The following is a 25,971-nucleotide window of genomic DNA, read 5'->3' as shown; positions in this document are numbered from 1 at the left end:
TTTTTAAAGTCATTTCATACTAAGAAACCCAGCAAACACTGTAATAAATTAACATGTGAAGATGAACTTTTCCAGAAATCATGCAGGTAGATAATGCTCACTTCCAGATTTCTAGTGAAGAATCTTTCATAGTATATACCAACACATCTCTAAGAATAACAAATCAGAAATACTGAGAAATATGATATTTTTATCAGCAGTTTAAAGTGATGTTTTTTAGAAACAATAAAAGATGCTGTTTTCCCCTTGGGGGTTGTTATCATTTGTATAATAAAACCAATTTTGAATTCAGGCATTTCTGTAAGATTTCTGAGACCTGACAGATTATAATCTGGAATCCTTGGTTATCTTTGAGCTTGGTTGTTTGCTTGCAGATGTTTTGTTGCAAAATTAGATAATATCTTCACTGATATTATCTATTTAAGATGATATGGTTTTTATATCTGCACATCTGAACAGGCCAGGTATGCTCTGAATATACTTTGGTTATTATCCCTTTTCAGGGGCCCCCAGCGATGCGAAACTGGACGGGGGACAAAGAGCAAGTCTCCCAGCCATCCATAACGGCTGCGTGGCAAACCTGAAGAGGCGACCAGCAAGGAGGGGTGCTCGCTGGATCGCGGGAGAGCTGCAACTCTCCCATTAGATCTGGCGATCCCTCCAAACCAGCGGACAAAAGGACCGGCCATTATGGCTCATCCCTAGGTTGTGAACATTTTCCACCAGGCAACTCTTAAAGCAGCGCAGAAGAGACTGGGTGAGATCTACCTCTTTTACAACCTAATTACTTTCTGTACCTCCTTAAGCTGCTAAGCATTCTCCCCCCTGTGGTGAGGGAAGGGGGACTTTAGCTCTCCCTCCAGAAAGAGCGGCAACTAAATACCCAGGGGCGTTTTAAATGTTGAAAAAGTAACTGAATCCCAATTGGAACTTTATTTCTTAAAGCATGTGGACTGAAATATTTTTTTATTTCTTATTTTTCATTATTTACTTCTGTTGAAAATCTGGGTTTCTTATGAAAAAAGAAAAAAGAAAAACCAAAAAGATTAAGATAACTTTGGGACTCAAAGGGAAACTTTAAAAGGGGCCTGGCTGACTGCCCAGGGAAATAGATAAGATACATAATCTTGAGAGCTCTGAAACAACAGCTGTGAAAGGCTCTATGTTCCCTAACTAGAAATTTTTTTTATCTCTCTTGGATTTTCTAAGTGTAAAGCCTTTAGTTTAAAATATCAATACAGAAGAAGGCCAGGAACAAAATTTCTTTATAGATGAAGATCAACAAACTCTCGCTATGTTGAAAACACTAATTCAAGCTCTTACCACTACCAATGAAATACTAAGAGGCTATGTGAAGGAACAAGAATACAGCCCAGATATGAAAGCCCAAACTTTGACCACAACTAAAGAACCATCTATACAAAATACAATAGAAAAAATGAAACTTTCAAATACTATGACAGAAGAATCTACAATTCAACAAATATTGGTATTTGAAAATCCATAAAAGATATCGACAACTTGGAAAAAGGAAAAGGTTTCTTATACAACACAGAAGGAACTAGAGGATCTAGAAAAAAACAGTTGGATGAGAAGACAAACAACTCAGAACAACCACGTCGATATGGAAGAATAAAGAGACGACCCACTAGACCTACAAGTCCTCTCAAAAAAATGGCGACCAGATGGTTTTGGCAACATCAATTAATATACATGATACTACAAGGAGATTGGTCTGATGACCCAAAAACAAGGACATGGAAGATGATTTGGCAAAAGAAAAAAGCCAGAATAAGACTCAAGAAGAATGGAGTTTTGACCATCTTACTGAAATCTAAAACAGAATGTACTTAAATAGATAAGCTATGCATGTTGAACACAAGACATTGTTATGAACTGAGATAAAGAAAAAATTTCAGTCATTAAAATTTAGCAGTATAAATACTAATAGCTAATTTGAATATTGATTTGTGCATAAAGGTCATGTAAAGGTGAATAATGTAGATAAGTTAAAAAATTATTGTTTAAAGTAATAAATAGGTCTATATGGACCGGAAATTATCAGTTTAAGCAAGAGATAGCAGATACAAAGAGGAAGAGAGGAAGTATTAAATACTGAAATAAAAAAGAAATTTTGATTACTACTTAAAAAAACAAAACTGAAAATTAGCAAAAAAGATGGGAATGATAAATATTAAATGTTGAATCTAAATGTTAGTGCAAATTAAAATTGAAAAATTTATCAGGTCATTGATTGTCTAAAAGATTGTATGTTAAAACAACTAGAATATATGTAAACTAAAAACTATGGATATATGTAAGAAAGTTATTTTTTATGTGACCGATAGGATAAAACTTGTCTTTAAATTCACAAATAGACAGTACATATGAAGGGAAAAAGAGAGGAAATCTTTATGGTAGCAATCTGAAATCTGTACAAATGATATTTGTATGTAATTGAATTACTGCTACCTAGCCACCACGCTGCTTTTCAAATATGTAAAGGTAATATTAGAAAATCAATAAAATTTGTAAAAAAAATTGGTTAGCTACTTTTTTTGGTTCACATTCACCCCCCACTGTCACTTTGTATACTGTTCTGAAGTTTCAATAGCAACTATAACCACCCTCAAAGACAGAAGGACAATTGGCCTGTTGTTTCTGTTTACCAGTTTAGTTAAATGCTTAGAAGGAAGAAATGTTGACTGCCCTAGAAACTGCCATTTAGCTGCTTAAAATATGGGCAAGATGGGCATGGGCAAGATTAATATACCCAGAACCACCCTTTTCTCTTTTATGTGGAATATTAGTATAGTATAGCTGGTGTGGTAGGATGGAGGGTTGTCACTGGGTGTTGTGGGGAGAGAGCACGGGGGGAGGCTCAGCTAATGTCAATGTACACATGTTCTTTGACAATAAAGGTTTATTATTATTATTATAGAATAGATATTTTCACAATTTTTTAACAAAGTTACTTGGGCAAGGGCCAGAGCAGCATAATAAGATAACTCCTTGTAACCAAGTTATATATCATAAGACAGTTCTGGTAATTAATTCCTTGGAAATTGAAGTTATATTTTCACAGGGTTAGACACAGCTTAATGTTTAATAAGTAGATTTCTCATTACAATATTTACAAATCTGACAGCAAGGACTAATTTGCTTGCCAACCTCACCCTTTAAATGTTTTATCTCCCATTTCCATTCAGAGCGCTTTCCAGAAATACAGAAATGTATAATGTATACCATTTAAATAAGGCAGCATTATTCAAAACTGTCACTAGCTAATGTTAGGTTTTCAATCCATAACAGAACGATAATAGAATTCCATTATTAAATCTCCTTTAATCTTTTATTTTATATTATATTATTAGATATCATCTATAAGTCTATTGGCGTGTATCATGGATTAATTGGCTTTGAAAAAGGCTTGACTTTCTGAACACTAACCAAACCAAGAAATGTTAACTGCTGCCAAAAGACATTTGACAAGAGTCAACCATATTTTGAAGACAGTTCATCAAATGTAAGCTACACTTTCAGACATGCAAGTTGCCAGAGTTAATACAAAGAAACACTGTTCAGAAGTTAAAATCCATTTCCACTTACAACAGCAGCATGCCTAAGATAAAATTGGCATCAATGATGCTACCAAGATCCAACTAAAACAAAGACATCACTGAATTTAATTACTCCAAAGTAGAGACACCTAAAAGTTGTTGGGGTCAGCAAGATAGCCTAGAGATCATAACAATATGAAAAATATCTTAGTTTACTTTGAAAACTGTCTCTGCAATAATCACCCTTACTGTCTCTCTCAGCACAGAACTAAATGACAGCTCATCTAACAAGCAGATGAATTACACCAACGTGTGTGGATTCCAGTTCAGGGTGAACAGTAATCTTCAGTTTTGCTTTGCTGCTTGCTTGATGATGTCCCAGAGCCAACAGTAACATTGCACACTGTTAGAAACACATGCTAATTGGAAACTATGACTTAAATTCCTATAAACAAAATTCAGCTGAATTCAGAGTTTAAAATGTATTAAACAGCTTTCACAGCATTATTTAATAAAAATACATGTGTGTTAGAAACTTGCTGTGTACAGAAGAAGATCTGAAATTATTGCAGAACACCTACACATTTTATTTACAATGATAACTGCCTCAGACTTGTAGACTTAAAGAAAAGTAAACCACATTTCTGTCTTTTCATAGGAGACTTTACCTGCTGTACAGGAGTGTATTTTACAGTGTGGGAATAATCATAGTTGTCAATGAAGTCCAAATCTTTGACAGCATCTCCTTCCATTGGTCCACTGAACTGGACATCCAGAGGGGCTTTCCCAGCACCTTTTGTGAACACAGTGAAGTGCGTGGGCTTCCCATTTTCCACACCTGGATAGATAAAGGAATGGAATTCATGTCTAGACACATTGTGGAAAAAGAAGTGCAATACTTTTTGGATAAATATTACAAATATCAAATTTAATTTTTCATACTCCAGATTTAATTTTCTAGAATCCATTTATGGGGCTTGACAAGAAATAGGGTTTTTTTAATTGACTAATTAAATAGTTGCTTAATAATCAAGCAGAAATCTTACCTATTGCACCTAGTCCAGGTCCTTCAGTTTTCACCTTGTTTGCATCATGTGATGGTTCCACTTTCACTCTGAAAGGACTGGTAGGAATTTCCTTAAGTCAAATAAACAAACAAAAAATTGATATTACATGCAGTAACTTTTCAACAAAGCCTCCATAAAGAAGAAAGATCCTGAGGCTTGAATAGTAATATGTACTGTCCCTTGAACATACTTGCTCTTTAAACTACTAGATTTACAAATTATTGCGTTTCCCTGTAAACAAACCAAAAATGAAAATATTTGTTTGTAGCACATTTGTGAATAACCAGGAGATCAAAATAAATTAATCTTCTACTACTAAGTTTTTCTAGAAACATAAGACAGCAGTCTTTGTCCTATTTAATCATAAGGCCATCCACGTTTATTACATCACTTAAATAAAATAAAAGTCACTGTAGCTGTATATATTAGAACTAAGGCCAATCTTTATCAGATTGCTTCTGTCAATCTGTTCCAAGTACGTGTTTATTAAGACATGACATATTTTTGTATATTTTGAGTGCCGTAAGCTATTCTATATGCTGCAACTAAAATAGAAGAATGAAATACATATTAAATATATCACTTAATACCATACAGAGATACTGTATGGGATCAATCTGAATCAGTCACTGGGATCAAAGGCTTAGTCCTCCAAGATTTCGCATTTGTGCTGGAGCCATCCTCAGGGAATGGAGGAGAGAGAGAGAAGTTCCCCGAGGATGGGCTCCAGCACAAGTCTGAAATCTTGGAGGACTAAATCTCTGATCCTGGTGACCAACTCAGATTGGATCCTGCAACATTATCCCAGGACACATATATTTGCCCTCATTCATGATATGATTACAATACAATACAACCACTAATCCAACTTTCTCTATCCAGATGGTTTCAGTCTTATACCCAGCATTAGAAATCATACATCTGAGATATTTTAGGGACTGGAAACAAGGATTGGCATCAAAAGCCTCATGAGATAATGACTTACCTCTCCAGCAAATAGTACTTTAACAGTATAGCGCCCAGCTGCAGGTGGGTTGTATTTCACTGTAAATGTATCATTAGCATTGTGAATGATGCCGAATTCTATGTCTTCCTCTTTTTCACTTATTACATGAGCATCACACTTGATGCCCACACTCACATCACCTAGAAAGAAACAATTCACTAGAAATTGTATTGACAATTGTCCCTCTATAACATCTTTTGCTGCTTAAATATTTCTTCTTTAAAATACACTATTTCTATCAGCCACTAGAATGAGAAAGCACATCCACCTAAAAGCAACATTGTGGGAATCAAGCATTCTCTTTGAACAGCATTTCAGCTTGATTACTGGGATGTCACTATTCAACAATTTGCTATACCAATCTGTTTTTTACCTTCTCCCGCTTCTGTACAGTCCACAGTGAAATGAGTAGGCTCGTTAGCTTTCAGACCACTTCTTGCCACCCCTGGTCCAATAACTTTCACCTTCTGAGGATGAGTGCCTTGTCCAATCTGGACCTAGGGTGACATATATTTTCAAAATGTGAACTTAATAAATATAGATTAAGCACTTTAGAATATTCAACATTGGTCAGACAATCCTTTACATTTCTTCTACTAACATTCAACATGTTGTTTTAGGTATTCGTTGAATCTATTCTCTAAGAACTCAAGGAGTCATGCAACTTTTTCCAACAATCCTCTAGGAATGGACTGGGGGGTGGACCTTCGGTCTCTGGCCCCCATCCAACACCTCAGCCACGTAGGAAAGACTAGTGGCCTAATTAGTTATTATTTACTTTTCATAGTGGCCAACTGGAAACCCCTGAGGAACCCATGTGAACCAAAGAGAGTTCCTATTTATCTTCTCTATCAACTGGCATTAAGGACATCTACTGGCACTACTGCCTCAGACAATACATAGCCATTATTTGCTCAGTTTGTGCTTGCGTAAACTATATAACATTCACCACTTTAATTCCTCTAGTTTTGTAGTCCCTTTTTAGCCATGTTGAGTTATTTAACATGATCTCCAAAGCTGACTAATTCATACTCTAAACTCCAGACATTTGTTCAGGAATTAAAAAAACACTGGTCCTTCATTTAATCCAATTTTCCCACTCCTAATCTGAGTCTTCCTAATCTCATTTTAGAATAACAGTAAGACTAAGATCTATTCAGAAATACATGAAATTGTTAAATTTTTATAAATATTGTGTATCAGAGTACAACAAAGGGACAGTTAGAAAGTAGATATTCATAATATTTTAGTACTTTTCATTCTTTTTAAATGATGTTTCTGAATGACAAAATAGTGGACTGACACTCTATTCAGAGATTCAAAAATATCTCTAAAATCCTTTATTGTTAACAATAATGTAGTTTTATGGTTAATTTTTCATTAATGATATACTGGGAACTAAATGTACAACTTCTCTAGCATTCTTCCTCTTACTATCCTTGCATCGATTATTTTTTATTTTCACTTGTTCCTTTTTCAAAAAAAATGTGATGAATAAAAAGCGATTTAAAAAGAATAGGATTTGCTTTCAAGTAAATATCAGTTAATCTAAGCAGGTGTTTGCAAAAGGTGTCAGGAAGCACACTGCAACTGGAAAACAAGCAGCTGGAGATATTTAAGCACTTTGCTACTTACTCTGCAAGGACTGTTAGGGACATTTGCTCCTCCCCAAGTAACAGCAATAGTATGCTTGATGGGTTTGGTTGGAATGTAAGAGCAGGCATAGATGCCATCAGGCTTGCTCCTCATTTGAATATCAATAGGATTTCCATCTGCATCCTAAAAAAAAGGGAAAAGCATGCCTGGGTTCCATGAAAGCTGCTAAATATGAACTCAGTTTTAACATTAGTTGTACAAATAAAGTCATGCAAGGGGAGGCAGGTACATAGTTTAACGTAACCAGTAAAGTTAGGCCTTCCTTTTATGAAACTTCTGCTCCCCGTACATTTGTGCTTGTTCTGCTACAGCTGGATTATCTCTTCCCCACCATGGTCAAGTATCACCAACTACCTTGTGGAAATGATTCCAGGAGAGTGAGGCACTGGGATCAGTTCCCCAGAGCTTATGGAAAAGAACTTGATTTCTATTTTCATTATGATCTCTACTTCACGTTCAGTTGTTATTACCTATCCTGAAAGTATTTCTAAATTGAAAGGCAGAAGAAGGTAGCATATCAAACTTTATTTCCAGTCTATTATTTTCTTTCCACTTAGAAATAAGATGTAGATTGTAGATGCAGAATCAATGAATTCTATTTGCTTAGCAAAGCAAATGGTTTATATTACCTTGATTGAGGTGCAAATTGGTTCTCAGTGAGGTGATAGAAAACTCACATCATTGTAATAAAAATGTGTTCCAAATCAAATCCTTTCAGATACAGAGATGGGGCAGGCCCTTATGACGTATTCTTTAAATCAGACATGTCAAACACAAGGCCCGGGGGCCAGATCCGGCCCGCGAAGTGGTTTCATGTGGCCCGTGAAGCCATCCTGGAAACAGTGAGGGAACGGCCCCCACTGCCTTGGCCCTGGCCCAGAGACCCTCCTTCTACCAGAGACCCTCAGATCCTGCCCAGGCCCCCATAGGCACCCTTGATGCGAACGATGTAGAGCTGGCCATGCCCACCCAGTAGGCCATACGCACTCTAACCACACCCACCCAGTAGGCCATGCCCACCCAGGCCATACCCACCCAGCCCCCTAAGGGCAACCTCAATGCTGATGTGGCCCTCAATGAAATTGAGTTTGACACCCCTGCTTTAGCCCCACTATATTTAGGAAGAAACTTATGAATATTGCCAAGCATTTGTATACACAACTCAAGATGCCTAAATAATCTATGGATAAAGCTACATGGATTAGGAGCAAAAGTCGCTTGGATCTTTGCCTTACTTGTGCATAAATCTTCAGAGGAGCATTCCCAGCTTCCTTTGTATCAACTACAAAGTCTGCAGGATTGTTCACAATGCAGCCAGTTCTTTCAAATCCTGGGCCATAAGCTTTTACCTAAAAAAAAGATTAGCAAGATAATAAGGTGAGAATAGGCCAAGATTCCTTTACAGTCCATTATATTACCAATACTGCATTGTCTTCACATCCAGTCAAACAGGTTGTCTGATTGACCTAAGTATTAGGTCAAATATAAAAGTAAAATAAGTAATTTATAGAATGATCAAGGGAGCATCCTACAATGTAAATGAAGCATGCACATTTCTATTTATATATTCCTCCATCAAATACATTTCTCAAGGATTACATTTCTAAAGCTAAACTAGAACAGAGGCTCGTACCTATTATTCACAAACTGGCCAGGATGAGGCAGAAACAAATGAACAACAACAAAAAGAATTATTATAAGATGTGTTATGTAGCGGGTTCTTCAAGCAGGAAAGGAGACGAGGCAAGTGAGTTCAACAAAGCTCATGGTTTATTGCTTGCAGGATCTGAACTGAGAATTGGGCTGCAAATAGCAGCAATTTATAGCCTAGCCCCTGGGCAGCAGCCAATAGGTTTAAAGCAACCATTGCCGCCTAGGGACAGCCAATAGCAGCACTGGAGACCTGGAGTCTGGGTTGCCGGAGAGCCATTAGCTGCTCCAGTTAACCACGTGGTATTACAATTGAGCCCAATACATAACAAGATGGCTATTCATTTAGCCTGTAACATAGATTGCTCTTATTTAAAAGGCCCAATCCTGAATTTAACAATACAGTTGTAAGTAAACAGCTCAGGCCTCTGGCCTAATCTGATGGAATCCAATCCCCCAAACTACCAAATTCTTACAATTTCTAAAAATTTTCAAAAGAAAAATTGTGAGTTCTGGCCCTCCTTGGGGCCTGAAAGCCAACAGTGTGACTTTTGACCAATCACTCATTCTCAGCCCAATCCACCTCATAGGAGGCAGGTTTATTAGATAAGTAATATTTCCTGCCTTGAGTGATATATAAAAAGGTACAATCATCATTATCTCTTTGTATCCTTGCCTTGTCAGAGTTGAAGTCTAAAGATGCTGGCTGGATGTATGCCATGTAAGGACTATCTTTGATGTCTTCATCATCACACATAATGTGAACAGCATATTCACCAGGCTCTTTAGGCCAATATTTCACATCACATGAGCCGTCATTCTGATCATCACACTCAATTTTTGCTTGCGATGGGCCTTCAATGGCAAAGCCTGAAAAAAAAGTTTTTAGCAGTTAGAGCCACTCAAATTTAGGATTTTTAAGGCTGTGTATTAAGCTGCAATGTCAATACAAGAGTCTGTTGAATAAACAATAGTTGGTTGGATCATACAATTCATTAATCATAGCCATGAAAATTTCATATATTAGAATAATATATAAACCCAGTCTAACAAAATGTGTGAGCCTGATTATCTGTTCAAAACCTATTTTCCCATTTACAACAGCAATCTCTCAAAGTTTTTTTTTCCAGCCAATATCTACATGACCTCAATAGCTGGGTTAACAGATTGTACCTGGTGATAAACAGTACCTGTTTGCTTAGTTTAGGTTTTGTGTGATGTCTAACAGAACATTATAGTTTATAAGCTGCCATTTATGGTTTAGAATTTTGTGTGATCCCAGCCACTTTCAATGAGTCAGCAAACCATAGTTTAGTGTGATGTGTGAATTAATTTAATCTACATATTGCACTGTAATTCCGTACCTGTAATCCACAGTGCTAAGCATTAATATTGCCTATGATTTTTGTTAGGATGTTCTTTCCTACTATTATATTAGATTCTGTTTCAAGGCAAGGCTAATAATGTTATTAGCTTGGTAACTTTGAAGAAAAAAATGATTGGTCATTGCTTATTGCTAATCTCTCTCAGATGAGAATAGGATATAGACTTGACATCAAAAGTACTCTGCAAAGCCAATTCCATTTAAATATAGTTAGAAAATAAGATTCAACCCATTAGTTCAACCACAGGAAATTCTTACTATTGAAATAATTAGACATCATCTATCATGTAACATCTGTTTTGGAAAGAAGCAGTGTAATGAGTCAGGTTATTACCTAGGGATCCAACTTCCGGACCAATGGATTCTACAATGAAGTCTGCTGATTTACCAACAACTCCTTCATGAAGGCCTGGCCCCCAAGCTCTTACTTTCTGAGTACCAGCTTCAGGACCGACTTGCACTTCAAATGGGCTAGGAGAAGAAAGTAGAATTAGGAAAAATGAAGAGGCAACAATCATGGGCACAAATATATTTAATCCGTATATGTTTATTGAGCAAGAACAGTCAGTAACAGATTGGAGCTAAGATGTTTCAGGAACAACCAAAGGGCTATCAAAAAGCTTACCAAACAATTTAGAGCTAATATCCAATTCCATACCTAAGTCACCACAAGAGAGTTACGATGAAATACCAAAGAAAACCATGTAGACATCCATTAGTATTTTCAAGAAAAGGGAGAACACAAAAATTAAATTGGGAATTTGATATGCTAAACATTTTTCTGCTCCAAAGTCTTGTTTTTAATTGTCTCTTAGTACCTATTACCAAATTTAGGCTAGACTGGAAAGACAGGATATTCCTTTGTCCCACAGTAAAGCTTAGAACTAAAACCGAAACTGTCACAAATACAATATTCTTCCAACACATATGATTTGAAAATAATTTACTCTGGAATCACTTTCAATTACAACATATGAAATATTTCAACTCACCTTTTTGGGATGTTGTGACCTCCCCAAGAAATTGTGACAATGTATTTCCCTGGGGTTACTGGATAGTATTCAAATGCATATACTCCATCCATGAATTCCTTTTGTTTTACAAGTTCTTCTAATCCTTCTGAAGAAATATCATTAATTTAGCATTAGTCTTTAATAACTCCAGCCTATATTCTCTAGATCTAGGTAATTGCATGTTTCAAGATCAATTGCCAAGAATGAAGTCATTTTTTCTTCTCATCCAAAAACTGTTGCAAAGGGGAGATACTACCCCTAGTCATGTAATAAAGACAGCATAAACATTTCCAGAAGAATGTGATGAGTAAAAGTGTTACGTTACCATGCTTAATACATTTCCCTATGTTATTCCTTAGTCTGCAACATTATCCATGTCATATGTGAAAACAAAGAAAGCTTAAGCTTTGTTGGACCTCATGACCACAAATATTTGGGGAATGCCTACTTGATTTAATTTTCTTGAGAGTCTAAATATTCTAAAGTTTGTTGACACAAGCCTATTCTCTTTACTATTGCACAGTTGGCAACATTTTCTAGCCAATGCTCAAGCAGCATTGTGTAAATATTACAACTCATTTTATCAAAGGCTCCCCAAAATCTATACTAATTTATATGAAATTGAGATGGAACTCCATTTGTTTAATTTGGAGGCCAGAAATCCCTTTCAAACCAGGCTATGTTCCCAAAATTGAAGAGATGACTGTCACATAGATGATCTTTCAGTTCATTGCGATTTCCACACTGACGTAGTTTTGTTAAACTGAAGAACAAAAAAAAAATCATATGATGTCTCAGTTTAAAGACCCTAGTTTTTTGTGGTTTTTCACTCAAGGGAATATGTAAAGTGTAATGTTCTGAGTTATTTTTGTCTTCAGTCTATAGACAAGGAAAAGAATGACTGCTTTGAAAACCTGATATGATCACACCAGTTGCATTCAACATATGTAAACTATTTCAAGACTAGTTAAAAAGGCTAGCTACATATAGCAAGTCAGGCTTGTTATGCAAATCTCTTCTGCTAATGTTTCTATCTGAAATAAACCTTGCGGGTTATCAACGTTTCCATAAGATATCTCTTTCAAAAAGGTTGAGTGACTCCTCCAAAAGTTGATTCATGTAGTGTGATTTGGCCTACGCACTCACAAACACACACATACACACAGAGGGAATCTCAATCTGGAGATAGAAAGTAGCTTCTGTCCTATAAATTGGAGAATTGAGCTTTGTCTGAAAGTCTGTCTTTTCATTTTGCATATCAGAATTATTGGGTTTTGCTTTTTTTTCCCCCAAGCAATGTTTTCCTACAAGTTTAGTCTCGTCTTAGAATAAGGATTTTCCTGCACAGACATTTTGGCCAAGAGCCTCATCAAATACATGATTCCATATCAAAGATTACAAAAAACTTACACAGGGGTTATGCAGTTCATGTTAATTCTATATGAACATGTAAACAATATGTTATTTTAAGTGAAATTAGTGTTTTCATGCTTCTATCCATATATTAAATAAATATCTCAGTGAAAAGTGGAGCTCTATTTCACTTCTAGAGTTCTCTTGAGAAGTAAAGTCAACATGCAGATAGCAGAATCAGTGCCTGATTGGAGTTATTTGCAAAAGACTCATATCACTGTGCAAAGCAATGCAAAAAAAAATGTTCAGCACTTACTTGGTCCTTTTATTGCCACATGGATATCTCCACTCCCTGCGGCTTTAGTATCAACCTTGAAGTCTGCAGTTTCTCTGATCCTAACCCCTTTGGGTTGGAGGCCCCTACCACTGGCACGGCAGGCATTTGGATTGCAGGCTACAAGCAAATTGCAGACAGACATGAATGCAGTCTTTGATTCCTAAAGATATTTAATTTAACCAAGCCAGGCTGGAACAGCTTCTCTTGGCTTCCTTTAAGATGGATAAGACATTACATGAAATGCAAAACCTGAATACCATTTTGTAGTCTTAAGAAGCCTGTTCTTGGTTAAAGTCTTTACTTTGTACGTATACAAGTATACTGAATATTAATAAGCCTTTTGTCATTGGTTGCTGCAGAACAGCTATGTATTTGAGAACAGTAAAAGGCAATCAAATATTCCCATTTCCAAAGCTCCAATTTTAGAAACATGAAGCTTTCTAGCTTAAACAAATTTTCAGAATCAGTTTCAAGAGTTTTGGAAGAGGAGAGGAAGAAGAAGAAGAAAGCACAATATAGTGAAAGAGTTCCATAGAAATTAACCAAATAATCCAGACAAGCCCACCACAGGTGTGTGCTTGGCATAGGAAGCTCTAATGTAGCGGGAAAGTAACACACAAACGGTCTTCAAATATTACTAGATATATTGGAATAACTAATAGACAGAAACTTTGAGGGGGGGGGGATAGAAGGCAGCTTAGAAAATATTAAGCCAGGGGCATTTTGCGACAGAGGGAACATTTAAAATGTTGAGGATATATGATAGACATTGTAACAAAGCAGTTTCATGGGGAAGGCCTGTCTGGTAAATTATTGTGATGGATGCATAGTTAGTCACAAACCAGAAGATTATTCCCTCTCAATTCTTCTTGATACCAGATATTCTCTGATACTCCATTACTTTTTCCTAAGTAAGTATGCACAGTTCTAATCACAGAACTTTGCTGCAACTATCAACTGTTTTTATTTCTTGGAAGAATGTCTTAAAAAGTCACAGGTATAAGCTGACTCACTGCTTGCAGAATATGCCAATTTCCCATTTATTTGTTCTTATTATTTTTATTTAAACAATTAAAAAACCAAGAGACAAAGTATTTGGCAGACTCTAGACTGCTTCTCCCTGGCTTAAGTTAAGAACCTACTTATCGGCATTTGTCTCATCATGATATCGCAGCTTTTCTAAACATACCCCAGGCATCTTGCAATAGCTCAATTCAGTACATATCTTTCTGCACTCAGCCACTGTTTCTTTGAAGGTTTTTAGCACATACTCCACAGCAACTGCTCTGACCATGCATGTATACCATCGTGCTTTTCCTAAATATTTTTTCTATAGGCATTAGCTGTTCTTTGCCTGTTTGCTCACTCTAGCAAAAGGAAGATATGAACAGCAAGCTAAAGTTTAAGTCCAATTAACAATTTTCTACTTTCAAGTCTCCTACAACCAAGTTGGCTATTTGCGGTAAGGCAGTTCAACATCTTGAAGACTGCTTGCAAGAATCTCCCTAATCTGAGAAATTGCTTGCAACATTCTAAAGCATTTCTTTAAATTGCAAACTTACAGAATAGATTTCCAGGGATTAAAAAAAGGCAACACATACATGGTCACCCTGAACACATCTTACCGACAGAGCTTGCTCAACTAGGAAGTCAATAGCAGTGAAGTCCAACTTCCCACAAATTGAGAGTGGCTCAGGAGAAGTAAGCAGAGGTCTGAAAGCACAGGAGTAGGCAAGGATGGAACAGAAAGCCAGTATCATTTCAGAAGGGGGAAAAAGAGTTATGATACAAAAATAAAGAAAATATAGTGGGTTTAAGAAATATAGCAAGAAGGTACTCTACTGCAGAAGTGCCAAAAAGAAAAACATGACCATTTAAAATGGCAGATCAATTACATTTAGTTAGTAAAGAGTTTTCAAGGAAGAATTTAATCACTCTTCACCAAGCCAGAATGCTAATATTTTTTTAAAAAAATTAGCTTGCATTTGTAATTTTTTTTAAAAAAAAATCTGTATTCATATAAGTGCTAATATGCACATAATATTTCATCCCTCTCTAAAACATACCTTCACCAACAAGAATACCCCAAGGACTCTTTGGAACATGCTCTCCAGCAAATACTACTTTTATAGTGTGAGGGCCAGCTTGAAGAGGTTTATAAACACAGCGATGAACTTGATTTCCTTTGTCTTCTACCATAACCTCAGCTATGTTTGTTCCTTGGGGATCTTCAACCTCTACGCCTATATCACCAACACCAGCACCTAGAAGACAGAAAAGATAAGCTCAAAATTTAGCTTCCATAATTAACCTGACAGCTAGAGGCCAATATGAAGGGGAGAAAAGGGAAATGCATAATATTAAAAAACCGATTAGTAACGATAAAAATTGTACAGGATTAACAGGAAGGATCTTACTTAATATGATGCAATTTTGCCTTGAGGGGCATCTGATTTATTGCAAATGTTCAACACAATGCATTTGAACATAAAATCTGAAAATAAAAATCAAACTGGCAGAGTTGAAAGATGCTTTCTACAACCCTAATATCTGAGACAAAAAAGCTAGAATTTTTTTTAAAAAACCTAGTTTTTTCCCCCCAACTAGGTATTCCTAAAATTAGGTAAGCCAAAAGAAGCAAATGTTTCTTCTGCAACACAGCCTAACAAGACACGCACCCTGACTGGGACATCTTTGATATCTTTAAGCAAAGTAAAGCTAACCACAAATTAAGTTTCCATGCAAACTTGATCAGCAACAAAATGCCACACCTAGTTACTTCATCTTCTAGCAGACTGTGGAGAAACATTAGCCAAATCAACAATGAGTGATGCAATTCAAAAGGAGCACCAATTCAAAATGCCTTCCCCCAATGGAGAAATAAATTATAAATATGGAAGAATTAGTAGAAATGGCCAAACTAACCTGCCTGGTCAAGGATAAAACAACAACAACAAATTAATAAAAGACTGGAAAACTTTTGTGGACTTTTTGCTGAAATTGGAAAAAGTATTTGCCATTTTTCACCTGTGATTTTCTGAGGAAAGATTTCTGAAAACAAAGGTTTAATCTAAAGTAGACTGCAGAATCCATGACCTCTGAAGGCCTAACCAGTCCCTTTCAAGTGTTCTCCCAAACTATAGTTTTAAATGTTACTATAATTACATAAAAAGTGAATAGTCTTATTAATTTCATCTAATTGTTAAATAAAATTTAAATTTCCACAAAAATCTTAGTTGTTTCATCTTCAAATGTGCAAGTAAAGGGTTCAGTAAATCTCAGTTTACTACAGGTTATTACAATGTGGCATCATATACAGTTTTAAAAAAACCTACAATTTTGTTTAGTCCACCTTACCTGCTGTGTAGATGTCAAAGTAAGTAGGTTTATTAGCTATATTTCCTGTTATTTCCAAGCCTGGACCTTTGGCTGTTACTTTACTGGCATCTCCCTGGGCTTTATCAACATCTACTTCAAATGGACTCTTTGAAATATGCTGGCCAGCAAACAGAACTGTAACCTAAAAAAAATTAAGTGTTCATTTTAGATATAACAGAGAATGCGTGTGGCAAGTGATGCAAAATGTGACAGACCATCTCCTGGCCACTGAAAATTGTGGTGGTCATATACCATTCAAATATCTCCAAAGCCATCTCTTTCCACAACCAGCTCATCATACAAACTGCTTTTCTTAAAATAGCAATAGCACTTAGACTTCTATACGGCTTCAGGGAGCTTTACAGCACTCTCTAAGATGTTTACAGAGCCAGCATATTGCTCCCAACAATCTGGGTCCTCATTTTACCGACCGTGGAAGGATGGAAGTCTGAGTCAATCTTGAGCCAGTCAGGACTGAACTCCTGGAGTGAGCAATGAGTTAGCCTCAGTACTATATTCTAACCGCTGCGCCACCATGGCATTAAAAAGACATGTTTAAAGTCCCTGCCATTCAAGAGGATGTAGACAGTGTTTCTGTGTTGAGGCTCCTTTTCTTAGAAAAGACTCCACACATCCCCTCAAGATTTGACTGGTGTCCATTTTCCTATATTCTATAAAAGTAATGAAAACAGTGCCTCTGGAGGGTGATTATTGTCAGTAGAAAAGATACCACTGCGAGGAAAATAATTGTTTCAGTTAAGGAAGCATCAACATGGAACTTTGGAAAAAGCACAGAGCTGCTGCTGGAGCCTCCTTAACTCAAATGTGTATTTTCTTAGGATCACAATGCAGTTGTGAGCATAGACACAACTTCTTCAAAGATGAATTAATAGATGTACCCCTGCTGCCTCCAAAGCAAAGTTTTGGGTTTGCATCTGAAAGCACTGCAAATCCCTGAGTAAAACCTGTATCAAAACTGATATGGTCACATGACTGTGACATGTCACATTTTTTGCTGGAAACCAGCATTTCCTTCCACTTTACATTAAAAAATGCCCATTGTGGACACTGGATTCACTTAACAACCAAGGTATTCGCTTAACTACTGTGATAGTTCACTTAATGACTGCTGCAAAAAAATGGCATAAAATCGATTATGGTCATGTCATGACCCACTTAACAACCAACATGACTTACAACCATAATTCCAGGTTCAATTAAAATTTAAAGTTGAGGGCTACCTATAGACATGGCTGAAAATATATTTAATACTTTAAATAATAGTGGGTGAGGTGAATCTAAACAAATCAAAACCTTCACAATTTATTTGGGCCAAATTTCAAGAAGCCCCAAAATACAAGACAAGGTTTTTGATTTTGCTTCCATGGGATGCTTCATAAAAATTGGTAAACCAAACTATCAAGATGCTGGGGTGGCAAATGCATATTTCAGAAGGAGTTTTATAAAGCATGATAAATATTGCTGTAGCCACCATACTCTGAATGTATTACAATCCTACATTTATAAAAACATTTCTCAGTTCAGTTCTAGTTCTCCTCCCTACGTACAAAGTCTTCAGATTGCCTTACCTTGTGAAGACCTGTAACTTTTGGCACGTACTGAACAGCAAATGTCTTGTTCTTGTCATTGTCAGGTGTCACTTTGGCCTAAAAAGAAACATTAGCTCAATATTTTCACTCAGAATTGCAATCTTTTCCTGGTATCTAAGCTTAAAATAGCACTTTTGGGGGGAAAATGCTCCTCCGCTAGAAATTTACCTCACAGTATCTCTTTCATGCCAAACAAACGAAATTCTCCCACTGAAACAGTCTCCTCCATTAGAGCAGCATTATAAAAGATGACATGAAAGAGCCACTCTTAATTTTCTAGTTAAGGAACTGTCCAATATTGTTTTGTAATGCAACAGCCACTGCAAAACCTATTTACTGGATTCATACTCTAGTCTAAATTTCCATCGAAAATGTCACTCAGAGAAGCTAACAAGAGTAACAGAATGGTAATCAAACATCCAAGTCAAACCTATTTCAATTTTAAATCCATCAGTAAAGAGTGTTACTGATTCACCTTAGCAATCAGACCAATCTATACATCAAAAGTTTATTGAAACAGATATGATTTTGCCTACCAAGAGGATAACAAGGAGTAAGCTCTCCCATTATAAATCCTGAATGGCTTAGGACCTGTCTGAAAAAAATCTTTTCCATTATGAACATGTCTAGATTAAAATCAATAGCTGAAGATGTCCTAAGAATTTGTTGAGATACATGGAAAAGGCGGTGCTCGATCAACTTCTCCTGCATCCCTCAGAGAATGTCTCTGGAAGATCTATTTGGCCTCCAGTTTCTCTGCCTTTAGAACAACCAAACACATTTTTTCCATTATTTTAATTGTTAATTTTCACATTCATTTTTGCATTTTCCTCTATTTTTGATATACTGTATTCTAACTGTGTAGCTTGTCTAAGAATTCAGACAACTGACATAAAAATTGAATAAAGAGCTTAGTACCTGAACTGGAGATACCAAGGAGTGAATCCCAGTTCTTATACATGCACTATATTAGTCACACTATAGTCCCATGAAATTCATTCTAATTACTATCATGCAAGAATATCATTTTCCAATTACGAGAGAATAACCCAAAGTAATTGTTTATTCTACTCAACATTCCTCAATATGCACACCTCTTCTCTGTTTCCTTCTGGATCTTCTATGAAAACCATTACTTCACCTTGACCAGCACTGATAGTATCAACAGTGAAGTTGGCAGGTTGTCTGACCATATTTCCATGAGGTTCAATTCCTGTAAACATATAAAAAAGCCACGCTCATGTGTAAAAGTATTCATTTACTAAATCTTGATATGCTCTCAGAGTTAACACTGAATTAAGCTATCATGACAAATCACCATTGGCAGATAAGTTTATGGATTTGCTTAAGTCATCCAAAATAGTGGCCAGCAATCCCATAAACCTAGCTTTGCAATGCTCCAATATTCCTGACCCAGTAATTCCCATTGTTTCAATGTTTTCTTCTCCCTCATGTGTCTATGAGATTTCTAAAAACAAGTATTTATACAATCTTCTCCTACAGGATACCCTTCAGTATCCATAAAATACAAAAATTAGAGCATAACTAGCACAAGAATAGCTGCTGAAAACTGCCTACATATAAATTGAAGTGGACATGGTCCTAACACCTACATATTCTGATAGCTTTGTTCCTTAAAACACAGGCATGTTTCCATTATCTTGGATTATTCTATCCTCAAGAAATCTTGTTTTTCTCCAGGGAGACCTTTGTCCACTATTCTTTCCATTGTTTAGAGGAGTCAAATGATCCTCCAATCAAACCACCAAAAGATGAGTTAATGTAAAGCTGAATCAGTCCAGGCGCTCCCCTAGATTTGAAAAAGTCCTGCAAGCTTACTACTAATAAAAACAGCTTATAATATACAATAAAACCAACTTATACCTTTTTCCAAAACTCTATGTGTGTACCTTTTTTTAAAAAAAAAATCCTTGGGTTACGTGATCTTGCTGCTAATAATATCTATGACTTAACCGTCTCCATGTTTTCATCTACTTTTTCAAGCTAGTTACATCTACCTGACAGTGATGGAATACAAAAGGCTTAAGTCTAGGGACATCAACAATAATCTGCTCAAGAATGTCATGTAAAGAAACATTACAGATACAAAAAAATAATAGCCTTGCTGAACTGGTTTCTCACTGGATTGGGGAATTCATATCAACGTAGGAGTGCCTTTTGGACAATTTCCACATTTCTGAATGTTAGCAGTGCACCAAATAAACACAGTGAAATATAGATGTTTGGTTACATAGTAAGAATCAACTAGCTTTTCCGTCAGAGTTATAAATATGCTAAGTGTTGCCTATTTATGATTTAAATTTATTATAGCTGCCCAATTCCAATAGAACGCACAGTGTAACAAACAAACAAAAACCTATAAAAACATATGAAACCTAAAACCACACAGACAAATTCAAACAAAACAAAACAGGGCTCCAAAAATAAAACCAATACATTAATTCTAGTCCAGGAACCAAAGCCAGATTACATAGGACCTTACCTCTGCCATATGCTCTTGCCTTCTTTGGATTAAGTTTAGGTTTTAAAGGAGCACCTGGTTTCAGCTTTGCTTTGGGGAACTGTGACAAATAGGTCATTACAGAATGCTCATCCACATTAGGATGTATGATTTCTTCAGGAGTGATGACCTAAAAAACCATTAAAGGACAGTGTTAAGTGGGCCTTCAACTTCCTTGCCAACATTCCTGCTTCTTAACTATTTGCTTAGGTTTGGAACTACAGTTAACTAAATGCATTAATAAGGGCAAATCGCCTTTTCAAAAATGTACATCAAGTTGTAATCTACCTATTAAAATGATACTATTACTGCTATTCAAAATTGAGGAAGTTTTATCAGTTTTACCATATATTTTTAATAATATACGCCTATATATTAACATGTTTAGATATCTCATCACCCCCAGAGAAAGCCAACTATAAATGGCATGATCTGAAATGTACATAAAAACATACAAAGTCTTTATTCTACTTTAGCAACATCCCATCCAGGTGCTATTTACATGTTGGATCACAGTGCAAACATTTCCAGCCACATTTTTTTCCCTATTTTTACAATAGAAAGACAACTAAGCAGCTCTGTAGGCATTCAGATTGATTACTGTACACTTATAAGCTCTGATGTAAATGAATCCTTTTGTGAATAGAATCAATCTGAATTTCTGACAGAGCCAAAATGAATTTTCAGTTAAAAATGGAATTGGTACTCTTTGTTAAAAAAAATTATTGAAAAATGAGTCCTTCAAATTCAAATATATTCTAAAGAAGCTTTCATAAAGTAGCCACTTCTATTTCATGCAAGAAGTACATTACTTGCATAAAGACATTAGAGGATTAGTCACATTCCATATTCTGACAAGTGAATAATGTTGTTCCTAAACGTTAATCAAATGTGGCTGTTTAGTTTATAGGCTACTCCTTAGAGAGCCTTAGTGAAGCCTCTCCCTTTTTCATACCTGAGGGACACCTAACCAATCATCTGCTTGCTGCATAGCTTCACGAGCATTATTTACAGGCTTCTTAGGATCCCAGCTTTCCCAGTCTGGGCAGAGACCTGAAGATAGGAATTAGGGAAAAGTTAAATCTGTCGTTAAAAAAGCATGAACACTTAGCCAGAGAAAAATATTTATTTTATTTATTTTATTTTATTTTTTATTTTAATCCCATTTATATCCCGCCCTTCTCCGAAGACTCAGGGCGGCTTGCAATTTAAGCACAAATCAATGTGCTTAGCAATAGCCTTCATTCTATGTATATGCCTGCTTATTAGGGCTTTCGGGGCACCCCCCAGCGGCATTATTACAAAGTCAGCTTATTGCCCCCAACAATCTGGGTCCTCATTTTACCTACCTCGGAAGGATGGAAGGCTGAGTCAACCTTGAGCCTGGTGGGATGAGGACCTGCACTAATTGCAGGCAGCTGGTGTTACTTAAGGAGGCATTAGCCCACTGCTCCACCAAGGCTTTGAATGGCACAAAATTAGAAAGTGGAGATTGGCAGACAAAGCTATCAGTGCAAAGCAAAGCCCCAAACCCACCCAATCCACCTGCACGTAACAAGTCTAAAGATTCCAAAGTTGCGGGGTTTGCAAGAAATACTGATGTTGATGGCAACCAGTACAGCCTCTAATTGCTGTGGCTCTTATCAAGCTCAAAGCTTTTCTTAGAAAGGAATACAATTTCTACCGTGGTTAAAAGACAAGCTCTGAAATCTCATTCCATGATAGCCTTAGCCATGAAAGTCAGCTAGGTGACTTTGGGCCAGTTACTCTCTCTCAGCCCAACCCATTTCATAGGGTTGTTTTTGTGGAGAAAATAGGAGGAAAGTACATTTAATATGTTTGCCGCCTGGAATTATTTGTAAAAATAATAAAGGGAAACAAATAAATAAATACACAACTCTCAAGCTTTTTTGAGTGGTCCCCAAAGAACCCAGCAGTCAAATGTTAACAGCATGGTTCCCCAATATTTTATAACAGAAAAACTAAAACAGTAGTGTACACTCTAAAGCTGTCTCTTTTTTAAAAAAGTAATTCTGTGACATCAAACACCAATACTGTACAAAACAGTTCTGTTCACATAGCACTACCCAATGTCTCCCACAGCTCGCAGTCTACAAAATGCTGAGTGCAAGTGCAGGTTACAAAAAAGTTATTTATGTTGAAAGCTCTCAGTTATTTCTAAATGCGATGTAAAAAGACAAACCACAGGAGGCTTACCTGGAGCACAGCTATCAACCAAGGCGCCTAGTGCTTTGCCATCTTGCCAATTTTGGTTGAAGTTTGTTATTGGGAGATATGGGATTTTGTTCTGAATCCATCCCAAGAGTCTCTGTTTAGGCGTTTGTTTCTTGGCATCATCATCTCCTTCATCTTCCCACACTGGCATAGAGATTGAATAATGGAGGATAAGGGTCCATACTAACCCTAGGATTAGTTTCAAGTTTCCATCAACAATAGCTTTACTGTCTGAAAAGAGAAAAAGAGAGTTGCCATTCTATTAAGTGCCACATTTATACAGGCAGTACTCAGGTTAAGAACAAGTTGAATTCCTAATTCTGTATTTAACTTGAATTTATAGGTAAGTCGGAATTCGTACTTATAAAGAAGTTGCCTATTATTAAAAATGGCAGACAACGTTGTCTTTCCTCAACCTGAAGAACCACTGAAGCTGCACCATGCCGCTGAAAATAGGCTACATATTAAAAACACACAGCTTCAGTGGTTTGTGAAAGCACGAACAGGTTCAGTGGTTTGTCAGCTCAGGGAAGGCGAATGCCATCCACCATTTTTAGTAATAGGCAGCCGGTTTGTATTTAGTGATTGTCCTTAAGTGAGATGTTCTTAGCCCAGGGATCTTTTCTTTATGTGAAAGAAGATATTTAGTCTGCTATAATGAATCACAGTCAGGAGCTTGGATTCCCAATGCACTCATGTGGACATCAACATGACCACAGATTCCTTTCTTGGCATCTGTCAAACCTCCATACCCATATTGCTGATTATTTAACTACACACTGCAAAGCCAAACAGCAGTCTCAACTATAACCTTTATTTCCAAAAATAAATATGACACAGAGGCTTTCATACAAAAAAAAAGTATAGTTTTCAGCCCAATGCTTTTTTTGGCTGCCTGCCAAAACAAGACATACTTAAGCTAATAGAGAGCATTATGAAGAAAGAGAAAGGGATGAAGAGCAATTTCAATAGGAAGATATTTTATGACCGGCCATGCCCACCATGGCATGCCCTGCAATATCTCAATAAACTAAATGGGCCCACTAACTAAGAACAGTTGGAAATTCCTAACTTTGATTCAGTTTAGCCCCAGGCAGGCAATGAAGGTACGAAGTTTAAGCATATTATCATCTCAGCAGAAAGTATACTGATGACCTACTGACAATTTCTAAGAGATCTGCAAAATCTGCACCTTGATCCTATTTGACAGATATCAGGGCCATAGTGAAACACTAAGTAGATTCTATGAATCTAAAGCCTACTCAGTCTGAACTCCGTTCACAATTCAAACAGCATCAAATTTATCATCTTTAGTGTAATACCTTTTCTCAGAAAGAAAAGAATGTTTGTATAGCTTCAATGGACTGTCGTGGTAGTGACAGTGGGCAGGAATATAAGCTTATCTTTTTGATAGATATACATAAAGAAAGGAAATATTTACTATCATTCTTCCTGAAGAATGAATTGTTCCTGAGGCTTAATGTTTCACCTATCTTCCTAGAAGCTCTGGCTTAATATTTAACTGAGCAGGAAGCAGATTGCAAGCCAAAGAGATGAGAGTGAAGAGCTGGAATAGAGATTTCAAGAGGGTTGTCTAGCTGGCTAGTAACACTAGGCAATTGCTCTTCTGTCAGATTACAGTTCTGTTTTGGTTTAAATAGTGGACCTTGGCTGACAAGAATGAGTTTTGTGCTGTATAGGAACAATGAAGATTAGAAATCACTACATCTAAGGATTAAACACAATCTATCACACAAAGGTTTGAACCATTTGTTTTTCAGTTCATTCCAAAGCAGTTATCTCACATTTGAGTTTTAACCCAAGGTTTTGAAATTTAATTAGATTTCGGGGGGGGGGGGGATTGCACAAAATGTTATGGAATAAATGCTTAAAATGGCACAATGCCTAAAGTTTGAGCAAAAGAATTCCATTTGCTTAAAACTACTAGCAAAATTTTCTTAACCAATTGTTTAAGAACACAGTGATATCATACCCAAATAAAACTCTAAGCCAAGACCCAAGGCCATTTCGCATTTGGTTTCTCATTGTGTCCAAGTAATTGCCTTTGGGATGCTTGTAGTCACTGTGGGTCCTTGTAGAGACTACTTCAGCCCAGAGGTAACTGATTCTTCAAAACCTTTGATAAGACCTCTTCCTCATTAATTATACAACTCCCCTTTACAGCCATCCAAACTAGCAGCCATCACCATGCTTTGCGCAAATGAATTCCTGAGGTTAATTATGCACTGTGGAAGATGTATACCGTTTAGATTAGATAGGTAATATTTATCTATATTAACTACCACTAGCTCTGAAAAAAATCCATTTCTAGGCCTTTCTAGGCCTGGAAATGCAAGGTTTGAATCTGGGATCTTTCAAATGCTAAGCTTATACATGATGCTGTCTATTGTTCTTCAGTTCTAAATAACAGATATGTGGGGAGTAGGAAAAATCTAGAATGAGTGAATTATATTATTAATAATTTAAATTGCAAGGGTGCTGACTTGACAATTCTGGCTGGCCTAGTATGATTCTCAAAGACTGCCTAGACAAATCCCTAGTTTTCTTGTCAGTTTTTCAGAAATGGTTTGCCGTTGCCTTCTTCCTAGGGCTGAGAGAACATGACTGGCCCAAGATTACACAGTTGGCTTTATGACCAAGATGGGAGTAGCACTCATAGTCTCCTGGTTTCTAGCCTGATCCCTTAACCAATATATCAAAATGTTTCTCCAGTGCCCATTACCACATCTGTATAGGTTGTTTCAGGGTTAATAAAATTGAAAGCAAATATATTGTGTTCCTAAATGATATTTTGGAGGCCAGTTGGATTTGGAAAGTCAGCTAACCCACAATAAATCTTGTGTGTGTGACCCATTTATTGTTGTTAGATACTATATATTCTTAAAATGCTGTAACAACAAACAACTGAATGCAAAATTTAAATCTGGTTACTATAAGTTAATAGGATTTGAGCAATATTTCAGATTTGATTTGGAAGAAGTACTTCAGAATGCACAGGAGTACAAAATGCACCATCTGACTTTGTTTCACTAAGTCAACTATATATGTTTCCAGAATTGTGCAGCTGCAATTTCTGCATAATCCCAGAAAAGACATAACTGCTTTAATGAGTCATAAACTGGAGCTGCATTTGCAGCTACCTGAAACATTTCTAAATTAAATCCAAAGCATTCCACAGCT

At 36.5% G+C, this 25,971-nt stretch overlaps 1 protein-coding gene across 5 annotated transcripts in view; it reads right to left on the bottom strand.

Annotated features, from left to right (window-relative positions):
• Positions 1-25,971, bottom strand: part of FLNB (filamin B) — a 96,161-nt gene that overhangs the window by 42,195 nt on the left and 27,995 nt on the right. For all 5 annotated transcript variants that reach the window (XR_014025427.1, XM_081320018.1, XM_081320019.1 and 2 more), the window contains exons 2-18: positions 22,753-23,001; positions 21,491-21,588; positions 20,518-20,665; positions 19,109-19,227; positions 17,994-18,071; positions 16,384-16,546; positions 15,093-15,290; positions 13,006-13,143; positions 11,316-11,442; positions 10,658-10,794; positions 9,616-9,809; positions 8,525-8,638; positions 7,269-7,412; positions 6,007-6,130; positions 5,613-5,773; positions 4,607-4,697; positions 4,229-4,398 (exon numbers count right to left, since the gene is read on the bottom strand). Coding sequence is in view for 4 of the 5 variants with exons in the window: in XM_081320018.1 (XP_081176144.1) it covers positions 4,229-4,398; positions 4,607-4,697; positions 5,613-5,773; positions 6,007-6,130; positions 7,269-7,412; positions 8,525-8,638; positions 9,616-9,809; positions 10,658-10,794; positions 11,316-11,442; positions 13,006-13,143; positions 15,093-15,290; positions 16,384-16,546; positions 17,994-18,071; positions 19,109-19,227; positions 20,518-20,665; positions 21,491-21,588; positions 22,753-23,001 (2,453 nt within the window). In the remaining variant the exon portion in view is untranslated. The remainder of the gene's footprint in view (positions 1-4,228; positions 4,399-4,606; positions 4,698-5,612; positions 5,774-6,006; positions 6,131-7,268; positions 7,413-8,524; positions 8,639-9,615; positions 9,810-10,657; positions 10,795-11,315; positions 11,443-13,005; positions 13,144-15,092; positions 15,291-16,383; positions 16,547-17,993; positions 18,072-19,108; positions 19,228-20,517; positions 20,666-21,490; positions 21,589-22,752; positions 23,002-25,971) is intronic.

This window comes from Vipera berus (genome assembly GCF_964194415.1).
Source record: "Vipera berus genome assembly, chromosome: 2".
NCBI lineage: Eukaryota > Metazoa > Chordata > Lepidosauria > Squamata > Viperidae > Vipera > Vipera berus.
This window is presented reverse-complemented; position numbering and strand designations above follow the sequence as displayed.